The sequence below is a fragment of the Mobula birostris genome, chromosome 28 (genome assembly GCF_030028105.1).
Source record: "Mobula birostris isolate sMobBir1 chromosome 28, sMobBir1.hap1, whole genome shotgun sequence".
In the NCBI taxonomy this organism is placed as follows: Eukaryota; Metazoa; Chordata; class Chondrichthyes; order Myliobatiformes; family Myliobatidae; genus Mobula; species Mobula birostris.
This window is the reverse complement of record NC_092397.1, coordinates 4,504,428-4,530,902: the sequence shown is the minus strand read 5'-3', so window position 1 is coordinate 4,530,902 and position 26,475 is coordinate 4,504,428. Positions and strand designations below refer to the sequence as shown.

Below are 26,475 nucleotides of genomic sequence, written 5' to 3'. Positions count from 1 at the left end.
CTTGCGGCTGCACCCACTGATGGGGAAGGCTTCGGGAGTAAATTCTGAGGGAAAAATCCGGAGCTGGAGTCTCCAAGACAGTCCTACGTTGAGTTCAACGCTGACTGCCAACTCCTGCTGGTGCCAAACTGTGTCGGTCTCTGCCGCTCCTTTGGGTTCATCAGCTGCGTGGAGAGGGGGAGCTTGCCGCGTGGGGAACCGCCTGCTCCCCATATCATACTGCCCCGGCTTGTGTATCACGTAGACAGCCAGCATGCAACATCGATGGTCGACGCTGACCCACAGAGGCCCCCATCACTGGAAGGATGTGGAGGCTTTAGAGAGGGTGCAGAGGAGATTTACCGGGATGCTGCCTGGATTAGAGAACGTGTATTATGAGGAGAGGTGGAGTGAGCTGGGGTTTTTCTCATTGGAGTGAAGGAGGGTAAGAGGTGACTTGATAGAGGTGTACAAGATGATAAGAGGCACAGATTGAGTGGACAGCCAGAGACTTTTTCCCAGGGTGGAAATGGCTGATATGAGGGGGTGTAATTTTAAGGTGATTGGGGGGAATGTCAGAGGTAGGTGTTTTTTACACAGAGAGTGGTGGGTGTGGGGTAGAGGCAGATACATTAGGGACATTTAAAGACTCTTAGATAGGACCCCAAAAGCAGCTGATGAAAAGAAATTGACAGCATTCGAGATGTGGACATACAGACAGATCCTCAGGGTATCATAACGTTGAAAGGAGATCCTAGAAAAGATTGGCACGACACCAATACTTCTGGAAACCGTTATCCAAAGGAAGCTTCGCTATTTTGGACACATCTCAAGAGCTGATGACACACTGGAACGCCCTGTGCTTGAAGGCAGAGCAGAAGGAAGCCGTTCCCGAGGCAGACAGAGGACAACCTGGATCGAGAAGTGGACCAGCCTCATCACCAGAGATGCGAGAGGTCTGACTGCCGACAGATCGCAGTAGGAGAAAGCGGCCGCCGAGGCTCTGGCAGAGTGTGGCACGTGATGACGATGAGGTAGGCACAGGGATGGTGGAAAAACGGAGGGCCATGTGGAAGGCCCGAGAAAGCATTCCTCTGGGGTGCATCACAACCTGGTATGGAAGTTGTCCTGTCCAAGACCGGAAGAAGCTGCAGGAGATCGTGAACACAGCACAGTGCATCACACAAACGAATCTTCTGTCCGTGGACTCACTTTACACCGCACGCTGTCGGAGCAGTGCTGCCAGGATAATCAAGGACATGACCCACCCAGCCAACACACTTTTTGTCCCTCTTCCCTCCGGGAGAAGGCTCAGGAGCTTGAAGACTCATACGGCCAGATTTGGGAACAGCTTCTTTCCAACTGTGATAAGACTGCTGAACGGATCCTGACCCGGATCTGGGCCGTACCCTCCAAATATCTGGACCTGCCTCTCGGTTTTTTTGCACTACCTTACTTTCCATTTTTCTATTTTCTATTTATGATTTATAATTTAAATTTTGAACATTTTCTATCGATTTGTACTCCAGGGAGCACGAAGAGCAGAATCAAATATCGCAGTGATGATTGTACGCTCTAGTATCAATTGTTTGGCGACAATAAAGTATAAGGGAAGGGTTAAACTGATCTTGGAGTGGGTTAAGGTGTTGGCACGAGATTGTGGGCTGAAGGGCCTGTACTGTGCTGTGATCTATGGTTTATATAGAGAACGGCAGGGCACTGCGGAGCGTTGTGGATTTTGGGAATACAAACGTACGGTTCTCCGAAGGCAGACGGGGCAGCGAAGGGTGCAATTAGCAGGCTGGCCTTCAACAGTCAGCTCATTGAGCTCAGGATAAGAGGGGAGAGATTTGAACGAGGCCAGGGAGGTTACGCAGAGGGTGGTGAGTAGCTGCAGGAAGCAGCTGAGGCAGGCACAGGAGGCATTTGGGTGGAGGGAGGGGCTTGGGGTGGGGGATTATGGGCCGACTGGGGCTAGCAGCGAGGATGTGGCACCAATCGGGCCGAAGAGCCTGTTTCTCTGCTGTAGCACGGGCAGCGGACCATAATCCCGCCACCGCTGCCGGCCGAGCGGTCCGCTGCTCCCGGGTGATGTAGCAGGATCCCACCAGAGGAATAATGGCCGAAGTGAGGGTTTCCTCGTTCCTCTTTGTGATTGGGGGAGGGAGGGAGGAGGGGTAATTTTGGTCCTTGCCCTCCCCACCCCATCTCACAGCAAGCTGTGGGATCTCCTCACTGGTCGGAGGGCTGATGACACTACGGAACTCCCTCCTCGCTGCCCCTGTCACGGCAAAGCACTCCCTCCCCTCCTGCAGTTCAAAACACCCTCCCTGCCTCCCCTCACTTGGGGCGAGGCTCCCTTTCACCTCCCCACTCTAGTCACCCCTCTCTCTTTGCCTCCCCATCATTGCCCGTCTCTCATTCATCCCCCCTCTCCCATCACCCCTGTTGCCACCCATCCCTCCCTCTCCCGCCCCTCCTTTCCCCCCCGCCGCCCCTGCAGAGTTCCGCCGCCGTGGCGGGCTCCGGCCCGGCTCGCCACTCACCATACACCTGCCGTAGCGTGAGTACTTCCGGCCGCTGTCGCTCACGGTGTGCAGGTAAATATAGTTGTCGTGGGAGCCCACTGCCAGGAAGTTCCCGTCTGCCGGAGGAACGGAGAGGAGGTTCAGGCTTGTCGTCCGCTAACTGTGCACACACGCAGAGCTGAGCGAAACGTCGCTCCTCGGGGACGCAGAACGTACAGTGTGTCACATCCAAGTCATAAGATAAATACAGACAACTGCGCTGGGTGGTCTGCCATTTTGGTTGGGGGAACTCACTCCCTGACGAGGGATCGCCGGGGGTTCAGGAGCAGGGAGAGGCAGCAATGGGGGGGGGGGGACATTTGGCCTCATTCATCCCCCATTCCCCCCTGTCCCGCTGCCGGGGGGAACCGCGCCTCCTGACTCCAGAGCCCCCAGTTCAGTCCTGACGTGCGATGCTCTCTGCGAGTGTGTCTGCGTTTGTGTACAGCGTTGGGACATTCTCCCTCTGACTATTGTGAGTTTCCCCCGGGGCCTCCTGGTTCCCTTCCCCATCCCAGCGACTGTGAGGTTAGTGGGTTAACCAGCCTCTGTCATTTTCACCCCCTGTGCGTGTGGGTGAGGGGTAGAAACTTGAGGGAGGTGATGGGACTGTTTAATTCTCAAAATGTATGCTAACTTTGTGTTTGCCTTCCCTGTCACCAACTCTACCTGCAAGGTAACCTTTAGGGAATCCTACACGAGGACTCTCAAGTCCCTTTGCACCTCCAAATTGTTCCCCATTTAGAAAATAGCCCTTCTACCAAAGTGCATGACCATACATTATATTCCACCTGCCACTTCTTTGCCCATTCTCCTAATCTATCCTCCTGCAACTCCCTACTTCCCTAACACCTTGTAGAATGGGGAAATGTAATGAGGTGGATGTGGAGTGCATGGACTAACTCAAACAGTGGAGAGTCTGGACCCCTGTAGAATGGGGAAAGGTAATAAGGCGGATGTGGAGTGCATGGACTAACTCATCCAGTGGAGCGTCTGGGCCCTTGTAGAACGGGGAAATGTAAAGTGGCGGGTGTGGAGTGCATGGAACGTGGGGGTCTGGACCCTTGGAGAACAGGGAAGGGTGATGTGGCAGGTGTGGAGTGCATGGACTAACTCAAACAGTGGAGAGTCTGGACCCTTGTAGGACAGGGAAAGGTACTGAGGTGGATGCTGAATACATGAACTAACTCAAACAGTGAAGAGTCTGGAGCCTTGTAGAATGGGGAAATGTAATGTGGATGTGGAGTACATGGACCAACTCAAACAGTGGAGTGCCTGGACCCTTGTAGAATGAGGAAAGGTGATGTGGCAGGTGTGGAGTATGTGGACTAACTAAAACAGTGGTGAGTCTGGAGCCTTGTAGAACAGGGAAAGGTACTGTGGTTGATGTTGAATACATGGACTAACTCAAACAGTGGAGAGTCTGGACCCTTGTAGAACGGGGAAAGGTAATGTGGCTGGTGTGGAGTGCATGGACTAACTCAAACAAGTGGAGAGTCTGGAGCCTTGTAGAATGAGGAAAGGTAATGTGGTGGATGTGGAATGCATGGACTAACTAATCCAGGCAAGTAGGGAAAGTCCCATCATACGCCTGATGTGAGCCATGTGGATGGTGGGGAGCCTTTGGGAAAGTATGAGAAACTTCCTCGCCACAGGATCCCCAGCGTCCGATCTGACTTTGCAGTCTCACTGTGTACATGATACTCCAGGCCAGTTCAGTTCAGCCCCTCCACCACCCCTGCTGTGCGGGGGGGGGGGGAATTGTGTGTACACTGATCCTCCTCCTCGAGAGAGCCCCCCCCCCAGCCCCAGGACCCTTGCCGACCCAGTCTCATTCCCCACCTCCAGCCCGTCCCTCCGACGTGACCACAGACAAGGTGGGGGGGGGTAGGAGGTTACCTGGGGAGTACCGGACCACCGACAGCTGCTCGTTACCATCGACTGAAGTCCACACGTCCTCCTTTGTCTGGCAGTCCAACACCACCCACCTGAAACGCCGGGGGGGGTGGGGAAGGAGGAGAGGAGGAAGCAGAGATGTGTGGGAGAGGGAGGGGATGGAGAGGGTTTGGAAGATGAGGGAGAGGGGTGGGAGAAATGGAGAGGGAAAGAGAGGGAATGGGGAGGGAAAGAGGGGATGGAGGGGGTTTGGGAGATGAGGGAGAGAGGGGGGGTTAGGGGGAATGGGGAGGGCGAGAGGGGGATGGAGGGGGTTGGGGGATGAGGGAGAGGGATGGGAGAAATGGAGAGGGAAAGAGAGGGAGGGGTTGGGGGAATGGGGAGGGAGACAGGGGTGGGAGAAATGCAGAGGGAAAGAGGGGGAATGGGGAAGGAGAGAGGGGATGGAGAGGGGGATGGAGGGGGGTTAGGGGGATGAGGGAGGGGGTGGGAGAAATGGGGAGGGAAAGAGGGGGAATGGGGAGGGAGCAAGGGGATAGAGGGGGTTGGGGGTTGAGGGAGAGGGAGGGAGAGAAAGAGGGGACAGGGTGGAGTGGGAGCAGGTAGAGATAGACACCATTTCATTGGGAGGTGAGAGAAGAATAAGCAACCCCCCTCCCTATCCTCCCCCTCTAAATAACCTCACTCCCCCTCCCTCCCGCCCCTTCCCTCACAGAGGGCTCCCAGGAACTGACACCCTCCCCCTCGTCTCCCTCAGTGACACAGCAGTGACACTGGCTGCCCCTCTCTATCAGACCCACGGGATGGGAGCGAGATCCGTGAGCGTTTGACTGTTACGGGGGGGCGGTGGGGAGGTCAGTGCAGCCGAGCGCTCGCATTCCCGGGGTGGGGGGGGTAGTGTGAGAGGTGAATGGCGGGGAGTTACCTTCCGTCCTGGAGTCCGACCACTACCACCGAGCCACTGCAGTGAAAGCTGGCACAAAGCCCCGTCCCCTGTGGAAGGGTGGGTAGGTTAGTTCCCTTGTACGTCTGGTATCGTGTAAACTCTGGCCGGTAACGTACAGCATGCCGCCGCCAGGGACTCGCGTTCGCGGCGTTTACACCCTGGGGACATGAGTCTACCACACTGAACTTCAGCCAGTCATGATCGGCCCCTCCCTCCTCATCACTCCTCCCTCCTCACTACCCACCCCTCATCAGGAGGGAGCCTCAGGACTCACTCCACCAGGTTCAGGAACAGTTATTACCCCTCAACCATCAGGCTCCTGAAACGGAGTGGATAATAGACAATAGACAATAGGTGCAGGAGTAGGCCATTCGGCCCTTCGAGCCAGCACCGCCATTCACTGTGATCATGGCTGATCATCCGCAATCAGTACCCCGTTCCTGCCTTCTCCCCATATCCCTTCACTCCGCTATCTTTAAGAGCTCTATGTAACTCTTTCTTGAAAGCATCCAGAGACTTGGCCTCCACAGCCTTCTGGGGCAGAGCATTCCACATATCCACCACTCTCCGGGTGAAAATGTTTTTCCTCAACTCCGTTCTAAATGGCCTACCCCTTATTCTTAAACTGTGGCCTCCAGTTCTGGACTCACCCATCAATGGGAACATGCTTCCTGCCTCCAGCGTGTCCAATCCCCTAATAATCTTATATTTTTCAGTAAGATCCCCTCTCAGCCTTCTAAATTCCAGAGTATACAAGCCCAGTCGCTCCAATCTTTCGACATATGACAGTCCCGCCATCCCGGGAATTAACCTTGTGAACCTACGCTACACTCCCTCAATAGCAAGAATGTCCTTCCTCAAATTTGGAGACCAAAACTGCACACAGTACTCCAGGTGTGGTCTCACCAGGGCCCTGTACAACTGCGGATAACTTCACTCACCTCAACACTGAACCGTTCCCACAATCTAGGACAACTTTCAAGGACTCTTCATCTCATGTTCTCGATATTTATTGCTTATTTATTTATTACTATTATTTCCTTCTTTTTGCATTTGTGCAGTTTGTTTTCTTTTGCATGTTGGTCGAACACCCAAGTTGGTTTGGTCTTTCATTGATCCTGTTGTGGTTATTATTCTATGGACTTGAGTATGCCCGCAAGAAAATGAATCTTGGGGTTGTGTATGGTGACATATTTGTACTGTGATAATAAATTTGCTTTGAAGTTCTGTTTTTGAATGTTGAGGAGGGTTGTAGATATTTATTTTGAGACTTTAACATCTGAGAATATATACAGTATACAACCTGAAATTCTTACTCTTCACAGACACCCACGAAACAACCAGCATAGAATAATAACCACAATAAAATCCGAGAGCCCCCAGTGAAAGGATGATAGAACATCAAAGCCCTGAATGCCCCCTTCCCCCACCCTTCACCAAAACGGAGGAGTATAGGGGCTGGAGGAGGTTACAGAGACGGGGAGGGGTGTAGGGGCCAGAGGGGGTGTTACAGAGACAGGGAGGGGTGTAGGGGTCAGAGGGGGTTACAGAGACAGGGAGGGATGTAGGGGCTTGATGGGGTTACAGAGACAGGGAGGGGTGTAAGGACTGGAGGGGGTTACAGAGACAGGGAGGGGTGTAGGGGCTGGAGGTGGTTACAGAGACAGGGAGGGGTGTAGGGGCCGGAGGGGGTTACAGGGACAGGGAGGGGTGTGGGGGCTGGATTGGGTTTACAGAGACAGGGAGGGGTGTAGGGGCCGGAGGGGGTCACAGAGACGGGGAGGGGTGTAGGGGCCGGAGGGGGTTACAGAGATGGGGAGAGGTGTTTGGTTGGGGTGAGGGATGAAGCCCCCACATCTCAGGTCAGGGGTCGGGGGGGGGTCAGGGTTTGTACTCACCTCCAGCGTCCTGCTCCAGGCCAGTGTGTGTTGCTCGTGGTTCCACACGCACACCTGCCTGTCGTGCGCGCAGGTGAGGAACAGGTCGTGGAACGGGTGGGTGGCCAATCCCCACAGCTCGTCCGTATGACCCTGCGGACACCGGGAACACAGAGCGTGGATTAGGAAACGTGCAACAGTACAGGAGCAGGCCATTCGGCCCATCACACCCATGCTGAACAGAATGCCAAATGAAGCTAATCCCTTCGTCCTGCAGAATGTCCGTATCCACTGGCCTGTGTAACAGTCCTTTAAACACCTACACCAGCACCCCCAGCACTCTCTGTGGGAAAAACCTGCCCCTCTCATCTCCTTTAAATTTACCCCCCCTCACTTTAAATACACGCCCTCCGGTCTTAGACACTACAACCCTTGGAAGAAGATTCCACCTGTCTACTCTGTCAAAGCCTCTCATAGTCTTATAAATTCCAATCCAACCTCCCCTCTAACTATCAGGTCTCCCCTCTGCTCCGCCAATCCAGAGTTCGTCCAGCCTCTCGTGAGAGCGCACGCTCTCTAATCCAGGCAGCATCCTGGTGAACCTCTTTCTGCAGCCTCTCCCGAGCCTCAGTGTCCGTCCTGTAACGGGTGGAGCAGGACTGCACGCGATACTCCCGAGTGCAGCCTGGCCGAAGTTGCACACGGCTGTGGAGTGACTTCCCGGTGTTTGCACTCAGCGTACCGACCGGTGAAAGCCCGCCAATCTATCAAGCCACTTTTCAAAAAGAAAATTGAGATACAGAGACCCTTCGAGCTGGGCCTCCCAGCAGTACCCTGGTTTAATTCAGGACCCCGGTAGCTCCTTTGGACTGCGGGAGGAAACCGGAGCACCCGGAGGAAACCCACGCGGTCACGGGGAGAACGTACAAACTCCTTACAGGCAGTGACGGGAATTCAACCCGGGTCTCCTGGACTGTAAACCGTTGTGCTAACCACTACCCCACCGTGCCCCACAACCCCCAATGATCCTTCTGTTCTTCAGTGCTGTTAAGGGTCCTACCTCCCCTTTACATTTGAACCTTCCCCCCCTACCCGCCCCCCCCCCAAGTGCATCACCTTTTGAAGATGATCTCGACACTGGGGCGGCTGGTGCCCAGGTTCAGGCGGAGGAATGGCGGGTGGAAGATGCCCCTTCTGCCATTCCTCTGCCCACGTCTTCAACTGAGCGTGGGCCCCAGCCTCCCACAGCACCGGGGACATCTTCAAAAAGGCACCATCCATCATTAAGGACCCCCATCACCCAAGACAGGCCCTCGGCTCATTGCTACCATCAGGGAGGAGGTACAGGAGCCTGAAGACACACACTGGACAATTCAGGAACAGCTTCTTCCCCTCTGCCGTCAGATTTCTGAATGGACACTGAACCCGTGAACACGACCTCACTACTTTTTCCTCTTTTTGTATTAATTATTCATTATTATCACAGCCCTGAGCAGTATCGCATCCGTGTTGTACTATCTCAGTACTTTCATATTTGTGTGCTGTAGCACTTTTTTAAAATTCGCAGTTATTTTGGAAATAACACTGTTCTTTGCATTTCTGGTCAGATGCTGAATGCGTTTCATTGGCTTTGTATCTGTACTCGGCACAATGACAATAAAGTTGAATCTAATCTCATCTAATTATATGAATCTCACGACGTAGGTCAGTGATGACGAACCTGATTCTAGTCTATATCCCACTGCGTTCCCTGACAGCCCCCCACATTGTCAGCAGCTCTGCCGGTCTTGGAGTCGTCTACAAACGTTCCTTTGGAGATGCAGAACAAAACGGGCCCTTCTGGCCCTTTGGGCAACCCATCGATTTAAGCCTAGCCTAACCACGGGACCTCTGAACCCATCTTCGGACTGTGTGGGAGGAAACCGGAGCACCCGGAGGAAACCCGCGCGGTCACGGGGAGAGAGCGTGTAGATTCCTCAGAGGCGGCGAGGGGGAATCGAACCGCGAGCTTTAATCACTGACCACTACACTACCGTGTCGCCCTTCCTGATCTACGTTTTCATCCAAGTCAGAGAGTCACAGGACACAACAGGCCCTTCGGCCCATCTAGTCCATGCCGAACTGCTATTCTACCTACTCCCATCAGCGCCCCACCTGGATCAAAGCCCTCCAGACCGCTCCCATCCATGTACCTTTGCAAACTTCTCTTCAATGTTGAAATCACTTCCACCGGGAGTTCGTTCCACTTGCACTGAGTGAAGAAATTGTCCCTCTGGTTCCCCTTAAACTTTTCAACCTTTCACCCTTAACAAACAACCTCTAGATGTAATCCCACCCAATCTCGGTGGAAAAAGCTTGCATTTACCCTATCTATACCCCTCAGAATTTTGTGTACCTCTCTCAAATCTTCCCTCATTCTAACACACTCCCAGTGAATAAAGTCCTAACCTATTCAACATTTCCCAATAACTCAGGTCCTCCAGTCCCGGCAATATCCTGGTAAATTCTCTCTGCAATCTTTCAATCTTGTTTACGTCTTCCCTGTAGGTAGGTGACCAAAAGTGCACACAATACTCCAAATTAGGCCTCACCAAAGTCTTTTACAACTTCATACGTCTTTAAATAAAGTAGAGGCCCCAGTTTGGATCGTCCAGCCAGAGTAAATCCCAATTGACCACTACTCTGTTTTCTCTGTGGACAAGCCCATTCTGAATCCCATGCATCTTGATCTTCTGGATGAGCCTTCCATGAGGGATCTTGTGAAAAACGCCGTACTAAGATCCACGTAGACAACATCCACAGCTCTACCTTCATCAGTCATCCTCGTCCGCTCCTCATGAGCACAACACGGTCTTGTCTGCACCGAGCATCTCTCGGCGTTCCGAAATCCCATCCCCAGGGATCCCCCGCGACGGTTTCCTCCCCCCCACCCCCACTGCTGTGAGACTCGCCGGCCTATCGTTCCCAGGATAGTCCCCGATGCCCTTCCCGAATCACGGAGCAACTTTGGCTGCCTCCAGGACAGGGAGAGGCCGGGGGGCGGGGGCGGAGTGGAGGGGGAGTTTGGTGGGGGTAGGTAGGAGGGGAAATGGGGGGGTCAAATTGGTGGGGGAGGAGTAGGGGGGGATGTGGGGGAGGAATGTTTGGGGGAGTGGAGGTGGTTTCTACCACATGGGTGACCCCCACCCCTACCGACTGACCTGTACGATGGGGGTGAGGGGCTGCTCCAGACCCCCGCTCAGGATGGCATTCTTCGTGGTTCCGATTAGCAGCTGCCCAGCCGGAGCCTCCAGTAACGTCCTCACCGCCCCAAAGCACTCCGGGACCTGCGCACGGGACGGGACGGTTACCGGGAGGATCATATCCCCATGCACCCCAGAGCCCTCCGCCCTCCCTGCCCCTCCGGAGCTTCCTGGAACCAGTCCGTGACCTGGGTCACAGGACGGGGTTGGGGGGGGGGGTCACCAAGAGGGATAGAAAGCCCCCCCACCCATTTGCACCTCCTCTCACTCCCTTCCCCTCCCTCCCACTCGCTCTGCTCTGACCTCGTCATGGGACGGGGGTGGTCACCGAGTGGACACACCTCACCCCTCCCCAGGCAGACTCTCCCCACCTCCACCACCCCGAAAGGCTGGGGGGGGTCTTCAGAACGGGGCAGTGACGATGCCCCCTGCATACCCCTCCCACCCACAGCACCCTGAAACTCATCCACACCATCACCCCCTCCCTATCGTCACCTAGCCCACCTACACTCCCGCCTCGCCTCCCTCCCACCTCAATCCCCTCGCTCACCTCGGTCTCGCCCTGGGGGCTGAGGTTCTCCCCCCACAGGATGACCTTCCGGTCCTTGCCGCCTCCACTCAGCAGGGCACCGTCGCCGCGGACGCACAGGGTGAAGATGCTGCCCTCGTGGGCCCTGACCTGGCGGGCGATCTGATAGGTCTCTGCTCGGGTGACAGGGAGAGTCAGCGTGAGACACTCCCTCTGCACTGCCCTTCCCTCAGTGAGACACTCCCTCCTCACTGACCTCCCTCCCTCAGTGAGACACACCCTCCGCACCGCCCCTCCCTCAGTGAGACACTCCCTCCTCACCGTCCCTCCCAAACTGTGACACTCCCCCCTCACCGACCCTCCCTCAGTGAGACACTCCCTCAGCACCGCCCCTCCCTCAGTGAGACACTCCCTCCTCACCTCCCTCCCTCAATGTGACACTCCCTCCTCACCACCCTCCCTCAGTGAGACACTCCCTCCTCACCACCCTCCCTCAGTGAGACACTCCCTCCTCACCGCCCCTCCCTCAGTGAGACACTCCCTCCTCACCGTCCCTCCCAAACTGTGACACTCCCTCCTCACCGCCCCTCCCTCAGTGAGACACTCCCTCCGCACCGCCCCTCCCTCAGTGAGACACTCCCTCCTCACCTCCCTCCCTCCCTCAGTGTGACACTCCCTCCTCACCACCCCTCCCTCAGTGAGACACTCCCTCCTCACCGCCCCTCCCTCAGTGAGACAGTCCCTCCTCACCGTCCCTCCCAAACCATGACACTCCCTCCTCACTGACCCTCCCTCAGTGAGACACTCCCTCCTCACCGACCCTCCCTCAATGTGACACTCCCTCCTCACCACCCTCCCTCAGTGAGACACTCCCTCCTCACCACCCTCCCTCAGTGAGACACTCCCTCCTCACCGCCCCTCCCTCAGTGAGACACTCCCTCCTCACTGTCCCTCCCAAACTGTGACACTCCCCCCTCACCGACCCTCCCTCAGTGAGACACTCCCTCCGCACCGCCCCTCCCTCAGTGAGACACTCCCTCCTCACCTCCCTCCCTCCCTCAGTGTGACACTCCCTCCTCACCACCCCTCCCTCAGTGAGACACTCCCTCCTCACCGCCCCTCCCTCAGTGAGACAGTCCCTCCTCACCGTCCCTCCCAAACTGTGACACTCCCTCCTCACCCCCTCCCTCAGTGTGACACTCCCTCCTCACCTACCCTCCCTCAGTGAGACACTCCCTCCTCACCAACCCTCCCTTGGTGTGACGCTCCCTGCTCACAGACCCACCCCCACAGTGAGTCGCTCCCTCCTCACCAACCCTCCCCTCATCCCCCCCGCTGTTAACCCCTTTTGCTTCCCCTCCTTCCTAATGCCCCCATCCTTGTTCCTTCCCCTTCCACTCCCCCTCCCACCTCATTCCCTCCCTGATCCCCCTCCCGCCTCATTCCCCCCATCACGTAGTGCGGCGCTCCCTTCTCACGGCGTGCCCTGTTAACCGCCCGGAGCTCACTGTGGCGCTCTCTCCTCCCCATCCCTCCCACCGTGTGGTACTCCCTCTTAACCGCCCCTACCTCCTAGCATCCTCTCCCTCCCTCCACCCTCCCTCACTGCTCCTCCTCCACCTCCTTCCCACATCCCTCGCCCCCCTACTTCCTTTGCCCTCACTCAGTCCCTCCCCCCGCTCACCCCCACTCCCCCCCGGGGCGCCCGGTTACCTTTCGCCCCCTTGCCCAGAGTTTTGATGTCGGCCGCTGCCTTGCCCCACACCAGGATGTTCCCCTCAGAGTCGCCAGTCAGCACCTCGCCGGTCCGCATGAACACGAAGCACTGGATGAACTTTGGCTTCTTGTACTTCTGCAGAAACGGGGTGGGGGGGGGGACAGGTTCAGTTACCCTCCCCGGGGGCATCGACCGCCAGCACGGAATGAAGCAGGCGAGGAGCTCGGCGAATCAGACCTCCGCGCAGTACTGCAGTAATTTTATGTACCGTTGCCGCAAAAAATATAAAATTTCATGACGTACAAGTCATAGGAGCGGAATCAGGCCATCTGGCCCATCGAGTCTGCTCCACTATTCAATCATGGCTGATCCTTTTTTAAAATCTCCTCCTCAACCCCAGTTCCCGGCCTTCTCCCCGTAACCCTTGATGCCATGTCCAGTCAAGAACCTATCAATCTCTGCCTTAATTACACCCAACGATCTGGCCTCCACAGCTGCATGTGGCAACGAATTCCACAAATTCACCACCCTCTGGCTGAAGAAATTTCTCTGCATCTCTGTTTTAAATGGACACCCCTCTATCCTGAGGCTGTGCCCTCTTGTCCTAGACTCCTCCACCATGGGAAACATCATTTACACATCTACTCTGTCTCGGCCTTTCAACATTCGAAAGGCTTCAATGAGATGCCCGCTCATCCTTCTGAATTCCAGTGAGTACAGACCCAGAGCCATCAAACGTTCCTCGTATGATAACCTTTTCATCCCTGGAATCATCCTTGTGAACCTCCTCTGGACCCTCTCCAATGCCAGCACTTTTTCTTAGATGAGGAACCCAAAACTGTTCACAATACTCAAGGTGAGGCCTCAACAGTGCCTTATAAAGCCTCAGCATCACATCCCTGCTCTTATACTCTAGACCTCTCGAAATGAATACTAACGTGGCATTTGCCTTCCCCATCACTGACTCTACCTGCAAGTTAACCTTCAGGGTGATCTGCACTAGGACCCTTTGCACCTCAGATTTTTGGATTTTCTCCCCATTTAGAAAATAGTCCGCACGTTTATTTCTACTACCAAAGTGCATGATCATGCATCTTCCAACATTGTATTTCATTTGCCATTCCTTGCCCATTCTCCTAATCTGTCCAAGTCCCTCTACATCCTACCTGTTTCCTCAACACTACCTGCCCCTCCACCAATCTTTGTACCGTCTGCAAACTTGGCAACAACACTGTAATTCTCATTTTTTCTTTGTTATGAATTGCGTAACGACAAATTTCACCGCTTGCCAGTGGCACTAAACCCTGCTCGTGACTGCGAGTCGGCGCCTCAGAGGGTCTAACCTGGGCCCAACATCTTGATGCAGCCACGAAGATGGCTTGGCTCGGCTTCACTCGGAGCTTGAGGGGAATCAGCATGGCAATGACGAGGCCGGCGGGTTTCCGCGGAGAGCCTTCTGACCGCTCGCGTCTCCGCCTGGGGCGGAGGCTCCGTCGCGGAGGGCCGCGGGCTGAGCCAGCTCTGCCGCCAATGAGGACGTCCTCGAACGGCGGCGCCCACCACGAAGGACGCTCCCCACCAGCAGCACCTCCTTGGGACCCGCCTAACCGCGTCGTCAAGTCGTCGCGGGGAGCGTATCTGATCCTGATAGCGTCCCGCTGCTGAAGTGCCACTCACCACCACCCCCCTCCCCGCCCAGCCCCACCCCACTCACCCCGAAGATCCCCTGCTTCTTGGTGAGGCTGGACCCGCTCCAGGTCCAGAAGTAGACGTGCGACTTGCCGCAGGACACAATGCAGGAGGAATCTGTCGGATTGAATTCCACCTGCAGCACTGCCTCGTTGGTGGCCTGCGGGCCAGACAGGGGGAGGAGACGGTCAGTGTTGGCACGCTCCCAATCGGCCCTGCTAGCCATCCCGCGAATCCCCCGACTGGGCGACATGCTTCCCTCCCCCTTCTTTCCGTCCTCCCCCTCCGGAAACAAGCCTTGTCCCCTCGTGGTGGTACAGATGGACACCGGCTGGTCAGAATGAGAACAATGGGCCAAAGGGCCTCCTTCAGCCCTCTAAGGCTCCAGACTCTTTTACTTTAGTCGGACCCCATCCCCTGAGACTTTGCTCGGTTCCCGAGACACGCACACACAAAACGCTGGAGGAACTCTGCAGGTCAGGCAACACCTATGGAGGGGAATCGACGGTCAACGTTTCGGACCGAGAGCCCTTTTCAGGACTGGAAAGGAAGGGGGCAGAAGGCGGTCGAGAGGGGGAAACAGCACGGGCTGGCAGGTGATGGGTGAGACCAGGAGAGGGGAAGGTGGGTGATGAAGTAAGAGGCTGCGAGGTGATTGGTGGAAGAGGTAAAGGGATGAAGAAGAAGGGATCTGATAGGGGAGGAGAGTGGACCATGGGAGAATGGGGAGTATGGTGTACAAAACTGTCTGACAACAGTTGGAGAACAGTGTAGAAAATGTCAGTCTGACTACATTCAGAGTATGGTACAAAATGTCATTAGATTAGATTCAACTTTATTGTCATTGTGCCGAGTACAAATACAAAGCCAATGAAATGCATTTAGCATCTGACCAGAAATGCGAAGAATAGTGTTATTTAAAAAATAACTGGGAATAAACAAAGTGCTACAGTACACAAATATAAAAGTACTGAGACAGTACTGACCACAGTCTGACCACAGTTGGAGTACAGTGTACAAAATGTCATTCTGAACACATTCAGAGTACAGTGTACAAAATGTCAGTCTGACCACAGTCGGAGTACAGCGTGCTCTTCTGGTCTCCACACTATAGGGAGGGTGGGGCAGCAAGGGGGAGAATGCAGACGAGACTCACCAGGACACTGTCTGCAAAGGAGAGCTGAGGTTATAAGGACTGACTGATTTTCTATCTATCCATCTGTCTATCTATCTATCTGTCTATCCCATCTATCTGCCTGTATACTATCCCTCTAGCCATCTCTCTGTCTATCTGTTTCTCTATCTGTTTATTTATTTGGCTATCTATCCACCTGTCTCTATCTATTTATCTATGTCTGTCCATCTGTTTATTTGTCTCTCTATCTTTCTATCTATCTGTCTCTCTATCTATCTATTCATCTGGCTATTTGTCTATCTGTCTCTTTATCTCTCTATCTAGCAATATATCTGTCTATCCATCTGTCTTTCTGTCTCTCTCTCTACCTATCTATCTCTCTGTCTGCCTATTCATCCATCTGTCTATCTATCTATTCATCTTTCTATTTGTCTCTCTCTCTCTCTCTCCATCTATCTATCTATCTATCTATCTATCTATTTAGACATAAAAACAGGTCCTTCCCACCCAAGGATTTTGCAGTGCAGCCTAACCCCGGGACAGCTCACCATGACCAATTCATAGTCATAGTCATACTTTATTGATCCCGGGGGAAATTGGTTTTAGTTACAGTTGCACCATAAATAATTAAATAGTAATAAAACCATAAATAGTTAAATAGTAATATGTAAATTATGCCAGATGGAAATAAGTCCAGGACCAGCCTATTGGCTCAGGGTGTCTGACCCTCCAAGGGAGGAGTTGTAAAGTTTGATGGCCACAGGCAGGAATGACTTCCTATGACGCTCTGTGTTGCATCTCGGTGGAATGAGTCTCTGGCTGGACCTTCTAATGGGTAGGCCTGCGGACTGCGGGAGGAAACCCACGCGCCAGAGGGAAGGAACGTACAAATTTCTCAGAGAGGATGTCGGAATTGAACTCCAGTCTGTAACATCGTCACACTAACCGCCCGCTACGGTGGCATCTGGCACATCTTTGACTTCTCCAGCCACCCCAGGGGCACAGGCCAGGGTGGAGCCACCACACGCGCCCCCCCCCCCAATGAGAATGGCTCCCGTGGGCACTCGGCCGCCGAGGATTCAGGAAGGAGTAAATCCAGCCCACTGCTCGGCGTCAGCGAGGGGGAAGGAGACTGCCCCCCACCCCCACCCCCGTCTCGGCTCCTCAATCCCAGAGGCTCTCACCTTGGTCTCGGCCTGTCTCGTTCCGCGGGTACAGTCCCACACGGACATCAGGTGCTCGCTTGAGTCGTCGATGACACACAGGAAGGCTCCTTTGTCCTGGAACGGAGGCCGGGAGGGGGCGTGAAACAAGAGGGTGGGCGGAGAGAGGAGGGAGATGGCATGAGGGAGTGAGGGGGAGACGGAGGGAGAGGGGGCGCGGGGAGAAGGAGGGAGAGGAAGAGGAAGGGGAGACGACCAGAGAGAGGGGGAATGGGAGATGGAGGGAGGGGAAAGGGAGGGAGACGATCAGACAGAGGGGGAAGGGGAGATGGAGGGAGGGGAAAGGTATGAAAGAGAGGGAGGGGCGGTAAGAAGAGGGGAGTAGTGGGTCATGGAGGGGTGGATGGGGAGAGTGGAGAGACGATGATATAGATAGCCCTGCTCTTCACAGAGAGAGGGAGAGAGGGAGGGAGGGAGGGAGAGAGGGAGAGAGGCCTTTAAAGTAGTGACTCAGAAAAGAAGGAGACACATGGAGGGACAGAGCGAGACGATGAATGGGGATGAGTTGGAGAGAGGAAGAGAAGGCAGCTAGTTGGGTTGGGTGGGGAGACAAGGCTGGATAGGGTAGTGTGTGTCAGGAGAGAGAGGGGTGGGGAGAGAGAGAGTGAGAGAGGAGGGGGAGAAGGGTGGGGAGAGGACAGTGTTGGAGGGTGGAGAGAACTCACGGCCTTGGAGAAGGCGAGGGACCCAACTCCTCGCTCGAAGCTGCCCAGTCCGATGTGCTGTAGTGTTTGGAGGGTGACCGAGTCCCAGATGTGCACACACGGCAGGAGCGGCTGGAGGTGAGGTGGGGGGACAGAGCACAAATGATCGGCCACAGCGCTGCTAAGGGCCCCCTCCCCAAACCCCTGCTCCCCCTTCTCTCCCATCCCTCACCCTTCTCCCCCTCTCCACCCCTCCTCCCCCACACCCCGGTGACCTTCCACGCCGTCGCCGAGGTGAAAGGTCAGAGGTCAGCTCACGTTCCGCACCTTGCCGTCCTTGTCAACTCCTGCGGCTTGACCAGAAGCGATGCGCACTCCGTCCGGGTGGACAGCCAGACTGAGGGGGGGTGGGCGGTGAGACAGAGAGAGGAAGTGAGTGCGTGTGGGGGGTGAGGGGTGGAGAGATTGTCCCAGGCAAACCCCAAACTGAGAATCAGCCCGAACCCCCGCCAAATCCCAACATACCCGCTTCCCATCCACTCCCACTGGCCGGAACCTGTCTCCCCGCATCCTCAACGATCCTGAAAACCATTCCAAGGCCCCTCCCTCATGCAGACCCCAGCGCCCTGTCCCTGCACATCTCCAGGATAGCTGGACACCCACTTCAAACCCTCCCTCAGAGTCCACAAAGGAGCTGGCCATTGGCAGCGGGGGCAGACAAGGTGCCCCCCCCCTCAGCCCTGAGGCAGCGGAGGCAATTGAACCCCGATCGTTTGCACTCTAAAGTGCACGATTCGCCCCGCCCTGCCCAAGACGGTGGTGCCCTTGGCTGGGCTGACCGAGCCACCGATGGCCGCCCTCACCAGCGGACGCAGTCAGTGTGCTTGAGGTAGTGGCGCTGAGTCTGATCTTCGATGCTGTAGAGGACCACGACGCAGGCGATGAAGTACACCACCTCGCCCGACGGCAGGAGGTGCAGGTTGTCCCGCGAATCTCGGCCGCGGTAACCATAACTACGCTCCGGTTAAGGTGAACAGACGGCGGAAGACAGTCAGGCAGAAACAGCGTATCCAGACTAGCGGGGAGAGAAATAGGAATGACGAGAAACTGGGAGGTGATTGGTGGATCCTGGTGAGGGGAGAGGGGTGGAGAGTAACCGGGAATAATGTGAGAATCTAGAGACATAGAAACATAGAAAATAGGTGCAGGCGTAGGCCATTCGGTCCTTCGAGCCTGCACCGCCATTCAGTATGATCATGGCTGATCATCCAACTCAGAACCCTGCCCCAGCCTTCCCTCCATACCCCCTGATCCCTTTAGCCACAAGGGCCATATCTAACTCCCTCTTAAATATAGCCAATGAACTGGCCTCAACTGTTTCCTGTGGCAGAGAATTCCACAGATTCACCACTCTCTGTAAGAAGAAGTTCTTCCTCATCTCGGTCCTAAAAGGCTTCCCCTTTATCCTCAAACTGTGACCCCTCGTTCTGGACTTCCCCAACACTGGGAACAATCTTCCTGCATCTAGCCTGTCCAATCCCTTTAGAATTTTATACGTTTCAATAAGATTCCCCCTCAATCTTCTAAATTCCAGAGAGTATAAGCCTAGCCGATCCAGTCTTTCATCATATGAAAGTCCTGCCATCCCAGGAATCAATCTGGTGAACCTCCTTTGTACTCCCTCTATGGCAAGAATGTCTTTCCTCAGATTAGGGGACCAAAACTGCACACAATACTCCAGGTGTGGTCACACCAAGGCCTTGTACAACTGCAGTAGAACCTCCCTGCTCCTGTACTCGAATCCTCTCGCTATAAATGACAGCATACCATTCGCCTTTTTCACCGCCTGCTGTACCTGCATGCCCACTTTCAATGACTGGTGTATAATGACACCCAGATCTCATTGCACCTCCCCTTTTCCTAATTGGCCACCATTCATATAATAATCTGTTTTCCTGTTCTTGCCACCAAAGTGGATAACCTCACATTTATCCACATTAAATTGCATCTGCCATGAATTTTCCCACTCACCTAACCTATCCAAGTCACCCTGCATCCTCTTAGCATCCTCCTCACAGCTAACACTGCCGCCCAGCTTCGTGTCATCCGCAAACTTGGAGATGCTGCATTTAATTCCCTCATCCAACTCATTAATATATATTGTAAACAACTGGGGTCCCAGCACTGAGCCTTGCGGTACCCCACTAGTCACTGCCTGCCATTCTGAAAAGGTCCCGTTTATTCCCACTTTTTGTTTCCTGTCTGCCAACCAATTCTCTGTCCACATCAATACCTTACCCCCAACACCGTGTGCTTTAAGTTTGCACACCAATCTCCTGTGTGGGACCTTGTCAAAAGCCTTTTGAAAATCCAAATATACCACATCCACTGGTTCTCCCCTATCCACTCTACTAGTTACATCCTCAAAAAATTCTATGAGATTCATCAGACATGATTTTCATTTCACAAATCCATGCTGACTTCGTCCGATGATTTCACTGTTTTCCAAACCTGGGTGGTGATTTGTCGATCCAGATGAGAGGAGGGGGAAGGTAGGGAGGTGGGGATGATGTGCGAAGCTGGGAGGTGACTGGTGGAAGAGAGAAGAGGTCTGATTTTAATCCTGCTGCCAACTTTCATGGCACTTCTCATTTTAATTCCACTTCCCATTCCCACACGGACACATCTGTTCATGGTTTCCTCCACTGCCCAGTTGGGACGAGCCACAGATTAGAGGAACTATGCCTCATAGTCTGTTTGAGCGGTCTTCAACCAAGATGGCATAGACTGTGACTTCCCTAACTTCTGGGAACCACTCCTCTCTGTCCCCTGCCCCCACCCCTTGTCGTCTTTTAGCAGTCTGTCCTCTGTAACCTCCTCCAGCCCTGATGATTACCTCTTCACAAACCTTAGCCCCCCACCCCCACGATGCTCGGAAGGATACACCCAGTCCAGTTTGAGTTTCTCGGCTGGTAGCTCCATCCTCAGCTCGTCGTAGTTGGGGAACTGGAGTGGGACGTACATGGTGATGGGCCGTCCCCGCAGAAACACCTTGATGGAAACGCCCTCTGCAGGGGCGAGATGAGGGGACCGGGCTCAAAGCAAGGATCGAGCGTCTGCCCGTGGTCACCTGTCCGTCACCCCTTCTGTCCCCTACACCCCTCCCCGTCTCTGTAACCCCCTTCTGTCCCCTACACCCCTCCCCGTCTCTGTAACCCCCTTCTGTCCCCTACACCCCTCCCTGTCTCTAAAACCCCCTCTGGCCCCTACACCCCTCCTTGTCTCTAAAACCCCTTCTGGCCCCTACACCCCTCCTTGTCCCTGTAACCCCCTCTGGCCCCTACACCCCTCCCCATCTCTGTAACCCCCACCAGCCCCTACACCCCTCCCCGTTTCTGTAACCCCCTCCAGCCCCTACACCCCTCCCTGTCTCTGTAACCCCTCCAGCCCCTACACCCCTCCCTGTCTCTGTAACCCCCTTCTGTCCCCTACACCCCTCCCTGTCTCTGTAACCCCCTTCTGTCCCCTACACCCCTCCCTGTCTCTAAAACCCCCTCTGGCCCCTACACCCCTCCCCGTCTCTAAAACCCCCTCTGGCCCCTACACCCCTCCTTGTCTCTGAAACCCCCTCTGGCCCCTACACCCCTCCCTGTCCCTGTAACACCCTCCCCATCTCTGTAACCCCCTCCAGCCCCTATACCCCTCCCTGTCTCTGTAACCCCCTCCGGCCCCTACACCCCTCCCTGTCTCTGTAACCCCCACCAGCCCCCACACCCCTCCCCGTCTCTGTAACCCCCTCCAGCCCCTACACCCCTCCCTGTCTCTGTAACCCCCTCCAGCCCCTACACCCCTCCCTGTCTCTGTAACCCCTCCAGCCCCTACACCCCTCCCTGTCTCTGTAACCCCCTCCGGCCCCTACACCCCTCCCTGTCTCTGTAACCCCTCTGGCCCCTACACCCCTCCATGTCTCTGTAACCCCCTCCGGCCCCTACACCCCTCCCTGTCTCTGTAACCCCTCCAGCCCCTACACCCCTCCCTGTCTCTGTAACCCCTCTGGCCCCTACACCCCTCCATGTCTCTGTAACCTCCTCCGGCCCCTACACCCCTCCCTCTCATGACCCCCGCCTCAGATGAAGGGAAGGTTGCCTGCTTGCATTACCCACCACCCACCCCCCACCGTGGCAGAGTGGATCTCGGCCGGTTTTAACCCTTTGCTCTCAGATGTTACCCACTCAGCCTGGTCCTCACCCTGATTGTAGAATCCACGGCGGGATGTGGTCACTGCAAGGAAATAACACCCAGCTGAGTCCTCAGTTCTCACTCTCTCCCCAGTCTGAAAATCCCTCCCCAGCTCGAAAATCCCTTCTCAGCCTGAAAATCCCTCCTCACCCCCTCCCCAGCCGGAAAATCCCTCCCCAGCCTGAAAATCCCTCCCCAGTCTGAAAATCCCTCCTCACCCCCTCCCCAGTCTGAAAATCCCACCTCACACCCTCCCCCAGCCCGAAAATCCCTCCTCACCCCCTCCCCAGCCTGAAAATCCCTCCCGTCCGAAGCTCCCTCCTCACCCCCTCCCCAGCCCAAAAATCCCTCCCCAGCCTGAAAATCCTTCCTCACACCCTCCCCAAGCCCAAAAATCCCTCCCCACCCCCTCCCCAGCCTGAAAATCCCTCTCCAGTCCGAAAATCCCTCCTCACCCTCTCCCCAGCCTGAAAATTCCTCCCCAGCCTGAAAATCCTTCCCCAGACCGAAAATCCCTCCCCACCCCCTCCCCAAGCCCAAAAATCCCTCCCCAGCCTGAAAATCCCTCCCCACACCCTCTCCAAGCCCAAAAATCCCTCCCCAGCCCGAAAATCCCTCCTCACACCCTGCCCAGCCTGAAAATCCCTCCCCAGCCGGAAGATCCCTCCTCACACCCTCCCCAAGCCTGAAACTCCCTTCTCACCCCTCCCACAGCACTCCTTCCTCACCACCCCTCCCCACACTGTGAAGCTCCCTCCTCACCACCCCTCCCGCAGTGTACAGCTCCCTCCTGCAATAGGGAACCCCCTCCACAAGGCCTCGCCCAGAGTGCAAAGATCCCTTCACCTCGCTTGTCCCAGAGCGTAAAGACCCCCTGCTCACTGCCCACACACACACATACACACACACACACACACACACACACACACACACACACACACACACACACGGCACGAACATCCCTCCTCTACACCCCTCCCTGGTGCAGAGTACCCACCTCATCGCCCCTCACGCACCGCGAAGATCCCTCCTCTCCGCCCCTCCCACAGGGTGAAGATCCATCTCTGCCAACCCTCCTTTGCATCCCACACCAACCCACTTCCAGCTTTATAGATTGACTCCCCTCCAACCACCCTGGCCCCACCCTCCCCCCCATCAACCCACACCCCTTCCTCCCCTCCTCCAGCCACTACCATTGACCGGCAGCCCTCCCCATCGCACCAAGCCCAGGCTCGAGGAGAGGCCATTCGGCCCCTCCAGCCCAGTCATGCCCGGATCGCGGGTCCACGAGTGGGAAGCAGGGGAAGGAGCGGTTAGGACAAATCCTCACCTGGGCTCTGGGGCGGTTCCTTGTTCCGACTGTAGAGAGGGAGAAAGAGACGGGTTAGCGTGGGGGCAGCGTGCGGACAATCTAACATGTCCATCGGACACAACGCAGGCCACTCGCTCCTTCAGCTCCGTGCTGGAAATCCCGATTCCCACAACGGCATTCTGTGTTCACCCTCGTGACTTCATATAAAATTGCAGAGTGTCACGCCTCAGCCTCCTACACTCCAGGGAAAACAGCCTCCTCCTGCTCAGCCTCTCCTTGTTAATCCAAGCCCATCCTGAGCACAGCCTCGTGAATGTAGAATGTGAGTGGGGGAGTCTAGGACCAGAGGACACAGATAGAGTGGATGTGGAGAGGATGTTTCCTGTAGTGGGGGAGTCTAGGACCAGAGGACACAGATAGAGTGGATGTGGAGAGGATATTTCCTATAGGGCCAGAGGGCACAGATAGACTGGATGTGGAGAGGATGTTTCCGATAGTGGGGGAGTCTAGGACCAGAGGGCACAGATAGAGTGGATGTGGAGAGGATGTTTCCTGTAGTGGGGGAGTCGAGGACCAGAGGGCACAGATAGAGTGGATGTGGAGAGGATGTTCCCTATAGTGGGGGAGTCTAGGACCAGAGGACACAGATAGAGTGGATGTGGAGAGGATATTTCCTATAGGGCCAGAGGGCACAGATAGACTGGATGTGGAGAGGATGTTTCCGATAGTGGGCGAGTCTAGGACCAGAGGGCACAGATAGAGTGGATGTGGAGAGGATGTTTCCTGTAGTGGGGGAGTCGAGGACCAGAGGACACAGATAGAGTGGATGTGGAGAGGATGTTTCCTATAGTGGGGGAGTCTAGGACCAGAGGACACAGCCTCAGAATAGAGGGGCATTCTTTAAGAACGGAGATGAAGAGGAATTTCTTTAGACAGAGAGTGGTGAATCTGTCGCAGCTGTGGAGGCCATTTAGCCCATCTAGTCCATTCGAACCATTTAAACTGCCTACTCCCATCGACCTGCACTGGGACCACACCCCTCCATACCCTATCATCCATGTATCGACACAAACTATTCTTAAACCTTGAAATCAAGCTCACATGCACCACTTGTGCTGTCAGCTTGTTCCACACTATCACCTCGCAGTTTGTCCCCCTTGCCCTCACCCCCAATCTTCTTATTCTGGCTCCTTCCCCCTTCCTTCTCAGTCCTGATGAAGGGTCTTGGCCCGAAATGTTGACTGTTTATTCCCTTCCATGGACGCTACCTGACCTGCTGAGTTCCCCCAGCATTGTGTGTGTGTGTGTGTGTGTGTGTGTGTGTGTGTGTGTGTCTGAGAGTGAGTGAGCGTGTGTGTGTGTCTGAGAGTGTGTGTGCGTGTGTGTCTGGGTGTGTGTGTGTGTGTGTGTGTGTGTGTGTGTGTGTCTGAGAGTGTTTGTGTCTGAGAGTGTGCTTGTGTGTGTGTCTGAGAGTGAGTGTGTGTGTGTGTGTCTGAGAGTGTGTGTGCTCGTGCGTCTGAGTGCGTGTGTGTGTGTGTGTGTCTGAGAGTGCGTGTGTGTGCGTGTGTCTGAGAGTGTGTGCATGTGTGTGTGTGTGCGCGTGTGTCTGAGAGTGAGTGTGTGTGTGTGTCTGAGAGTGTGTGTGCATGTGTGTCTGAGAGTGAGTGAGTGGGTGTGTCTGAGAGTGAGTGTGTGTGTGTCTGAGTGTGTGTGTGTGTATTAGTGTGTGTGTGTGAGAGTGCGTGTGTGCCTGAGTGTGAGTGTGTGTCTGAGTGATTGTGTTTGTGAGTCTGAGAGTGTGTGTGTGTCTGAGTGTGTGTCTGTGTGTGAGTGTGTGTCTGAGAGTGTGTCTGTGTCTGAGTGTGTGTGTGTGTCTGAGAGTGAATGAATGTGTGTGTGTGTGTGCGTGTGTGTCTGCGTGTGTGTATGTGTGTGTGTGCGTGTGTCTGAGAGTGTGCTTGTGTGTGTGTCAGAGAGTGAGTGTGTGTGTGTGTGTCTGAGAGTGTGTGTGCATGTGTGTCTGAGTGTGTGTGTGTGTCTGAGAGTGTGTGTGCCTGAGAGTGTGTGTGTGTGCATGTGTCTGAGAGTGTGTGCGTGTGTGTGTGTGTGCGTGTGTGCATGCGTGTGTCTGAGAGTGAGTGTGTGTGTGTGTCTGAGAGTGTGTGTGCGTGTGTGTCTGAGAGTGAGTGAGTGTGTGTGTCTGAGTGTGTGTGTGTCTGCGAGTGAGTGAGTGTGTGTGTCTGAGAGTGAGTGTGTATGTGTGTCTGAGAGTGTGTGTGTGTCTGAGTGTGAGTGTGTGTGTGTGTCTGAGAGTGAGTGTGTGTGTGAGTCTGAGAGTGTGCGTGTGTCTGAGTGTGTGCGTGTGTGTCTGAGAGTGAGTGTGTGTGTGTCTGAGTGTGTGTGTGTCTGAGTGTGTGTGTGAGTGTGTGTCTGAGAGTGTGTGTGTCTGAGTGTGAGTGTGTGTCTGAGAGTGAGTGTGTGTGTGAGTCTGAGAGTGTGTGTGTGTCTGAGTGTGTGTGTGTGTCTGTGTGTGTGTGTGAGTGTGTGTGTCTGAGAGTGAGTGTGTATGTGTGTCTGAGAGTGTGTGTGTGTCTGAGTATGAGTGTGTGTGTGTGTCTGAGAGTGAGTGTGTGTGTGAGTCTGAGAGTGTGCGTGTGTCTGAGTGTGTGCGTGTGTGTCTGAGAGTGAGTGAGTGTGTGTGTGTCTGAGTGTGTGTGTGAGTGTGTGTCTGAGAGTGTGCGTGTGTCTGAGTGTGTGCGTGTGTGTCTGAGAGTGAGTGAGTGTGTGTGTGTCTGAGTGTGTGTGTGAGTGTGTGTCTGAGAGTGTGTGTGTGTCTGAGTGTGAGTGTGTGTCTGAGAGTGAGTGTGTGTGAGTCTGAGAGTGTGTGTGTGTGTCTGAGTGTGTGTGTGTGTGTCTGAGAGTGTGTGTGTGTCGGAGTGTGTGTGTGTGTGTGAGTCTGAGAGTGCGTGTGTGTCTGAGTGTGTGTGTGTCTGAGAGTGTGTGTGTGTCAGAGTGTGTGTGTGTGTGTGTGAGTGTGTGTGTCTGAGAGTGTGTGTGTCTGAGAGTGAGTGAGTGTGTGTGTGTCTGTGTGTGTGTGTGAGTGTGTGTGTGTGTCTGAGAGTGAGTGTGTGTGTGTCTGTGTGTGTGTGTGTCTGAGAGTGTGTGTGTGTCTGAGTGTGTGTCTGCGAGTGTGTGCGTGTGTGTCTGAGAGTGAGTGAGTGTGTGTGTGTGTCTGAGAGTGTGTGTGTGTCTGAGTGTGTGTGTGAGTGTGTGTGTCTGAGAGTGTGTGTGTCTGAGTGTGAGTGTGTGTCTGAGAGTGAGTGTGTGTGTGAGTCTGAGAGTGTGTGTGTCTGAGTGTGTGTGTGTGTGTGTCTGAGTGTGTGTGTGTGTGTGTGTGTGTGTGAGTGTGTGTGTCTGAGAATGAGTGAGTGTGTGTGTGTGTCTGAGAGTGTGTGTGTGTCTGAGAGTGAGTGAGTGTGT

The 26,475-nt window shown here is 54.9% G+C and overlaps 1 protein-coding gene across 1 annotated transcript in view; it reads right to left on the bottom strand.

Annotated features, from left to right (window-relative positions):
- The window catches only part of LOC140188920 (echinoderm microtubule-associated protein-like 3), an 89,846-nt gene that overhangs the window by 12,473 nt on the left and 50,898 nt on the right, over positions 1–26,475 (bottom strand). The window contains exons 9-23 of the mRNA XM_072245572.1: positions 23,014–23,042; positions 21,693–21,725; positions 20,389–20,512; positions 18,308–18,457; positions 17,772–17,841; positions 17,466–17,576; positions 16,762–16,857; positions 14,468–14,602; positions 12,750–12,888; positions 11,058–11,209; positions 10,466–10,591; positions 7,287–7,418; positions 5,368–5,435; positions 4,446–4,534; positions 2,526–2,623 (exon numbers count right to left, since the gene is read on the bottom strand). Of these exons, the coding sequence (XP_072101673.1) occupies positions 2,526–2,623; positions 4,446–4,534; positions 5,368–5,435; positions 7,287–7,418; positions 10,466–10,591; positions 11,058–11,209; positions 12,750–12,888; positions 14,468–14,602; positions 16,762–16,857; positions 17,466–17,576; positions 17,772–17,841; positions 18,308–18,457; positions 20,389–20,512; positions 21,693–21,725; positions 23,014–23,042 (1,552 nt within the window). The remainder of the gene's footprint in view (positions 1–2,525; positions 2,624–4,445; positions 4,535–5,367; positions 5,436–7,286; positions 7,419–10,465; positions 10,592–11,057; positions 11,210–12,749; positions 12,889–14,467; positions 14,603–16,761; positions 16,858–17,465; positions 17,577–17,771; positions 17,842–18,307; positions 18,458–20,388; positions 20,513–21,692; positions 21,726–23,013; positions 23,043–26,475) is intronic.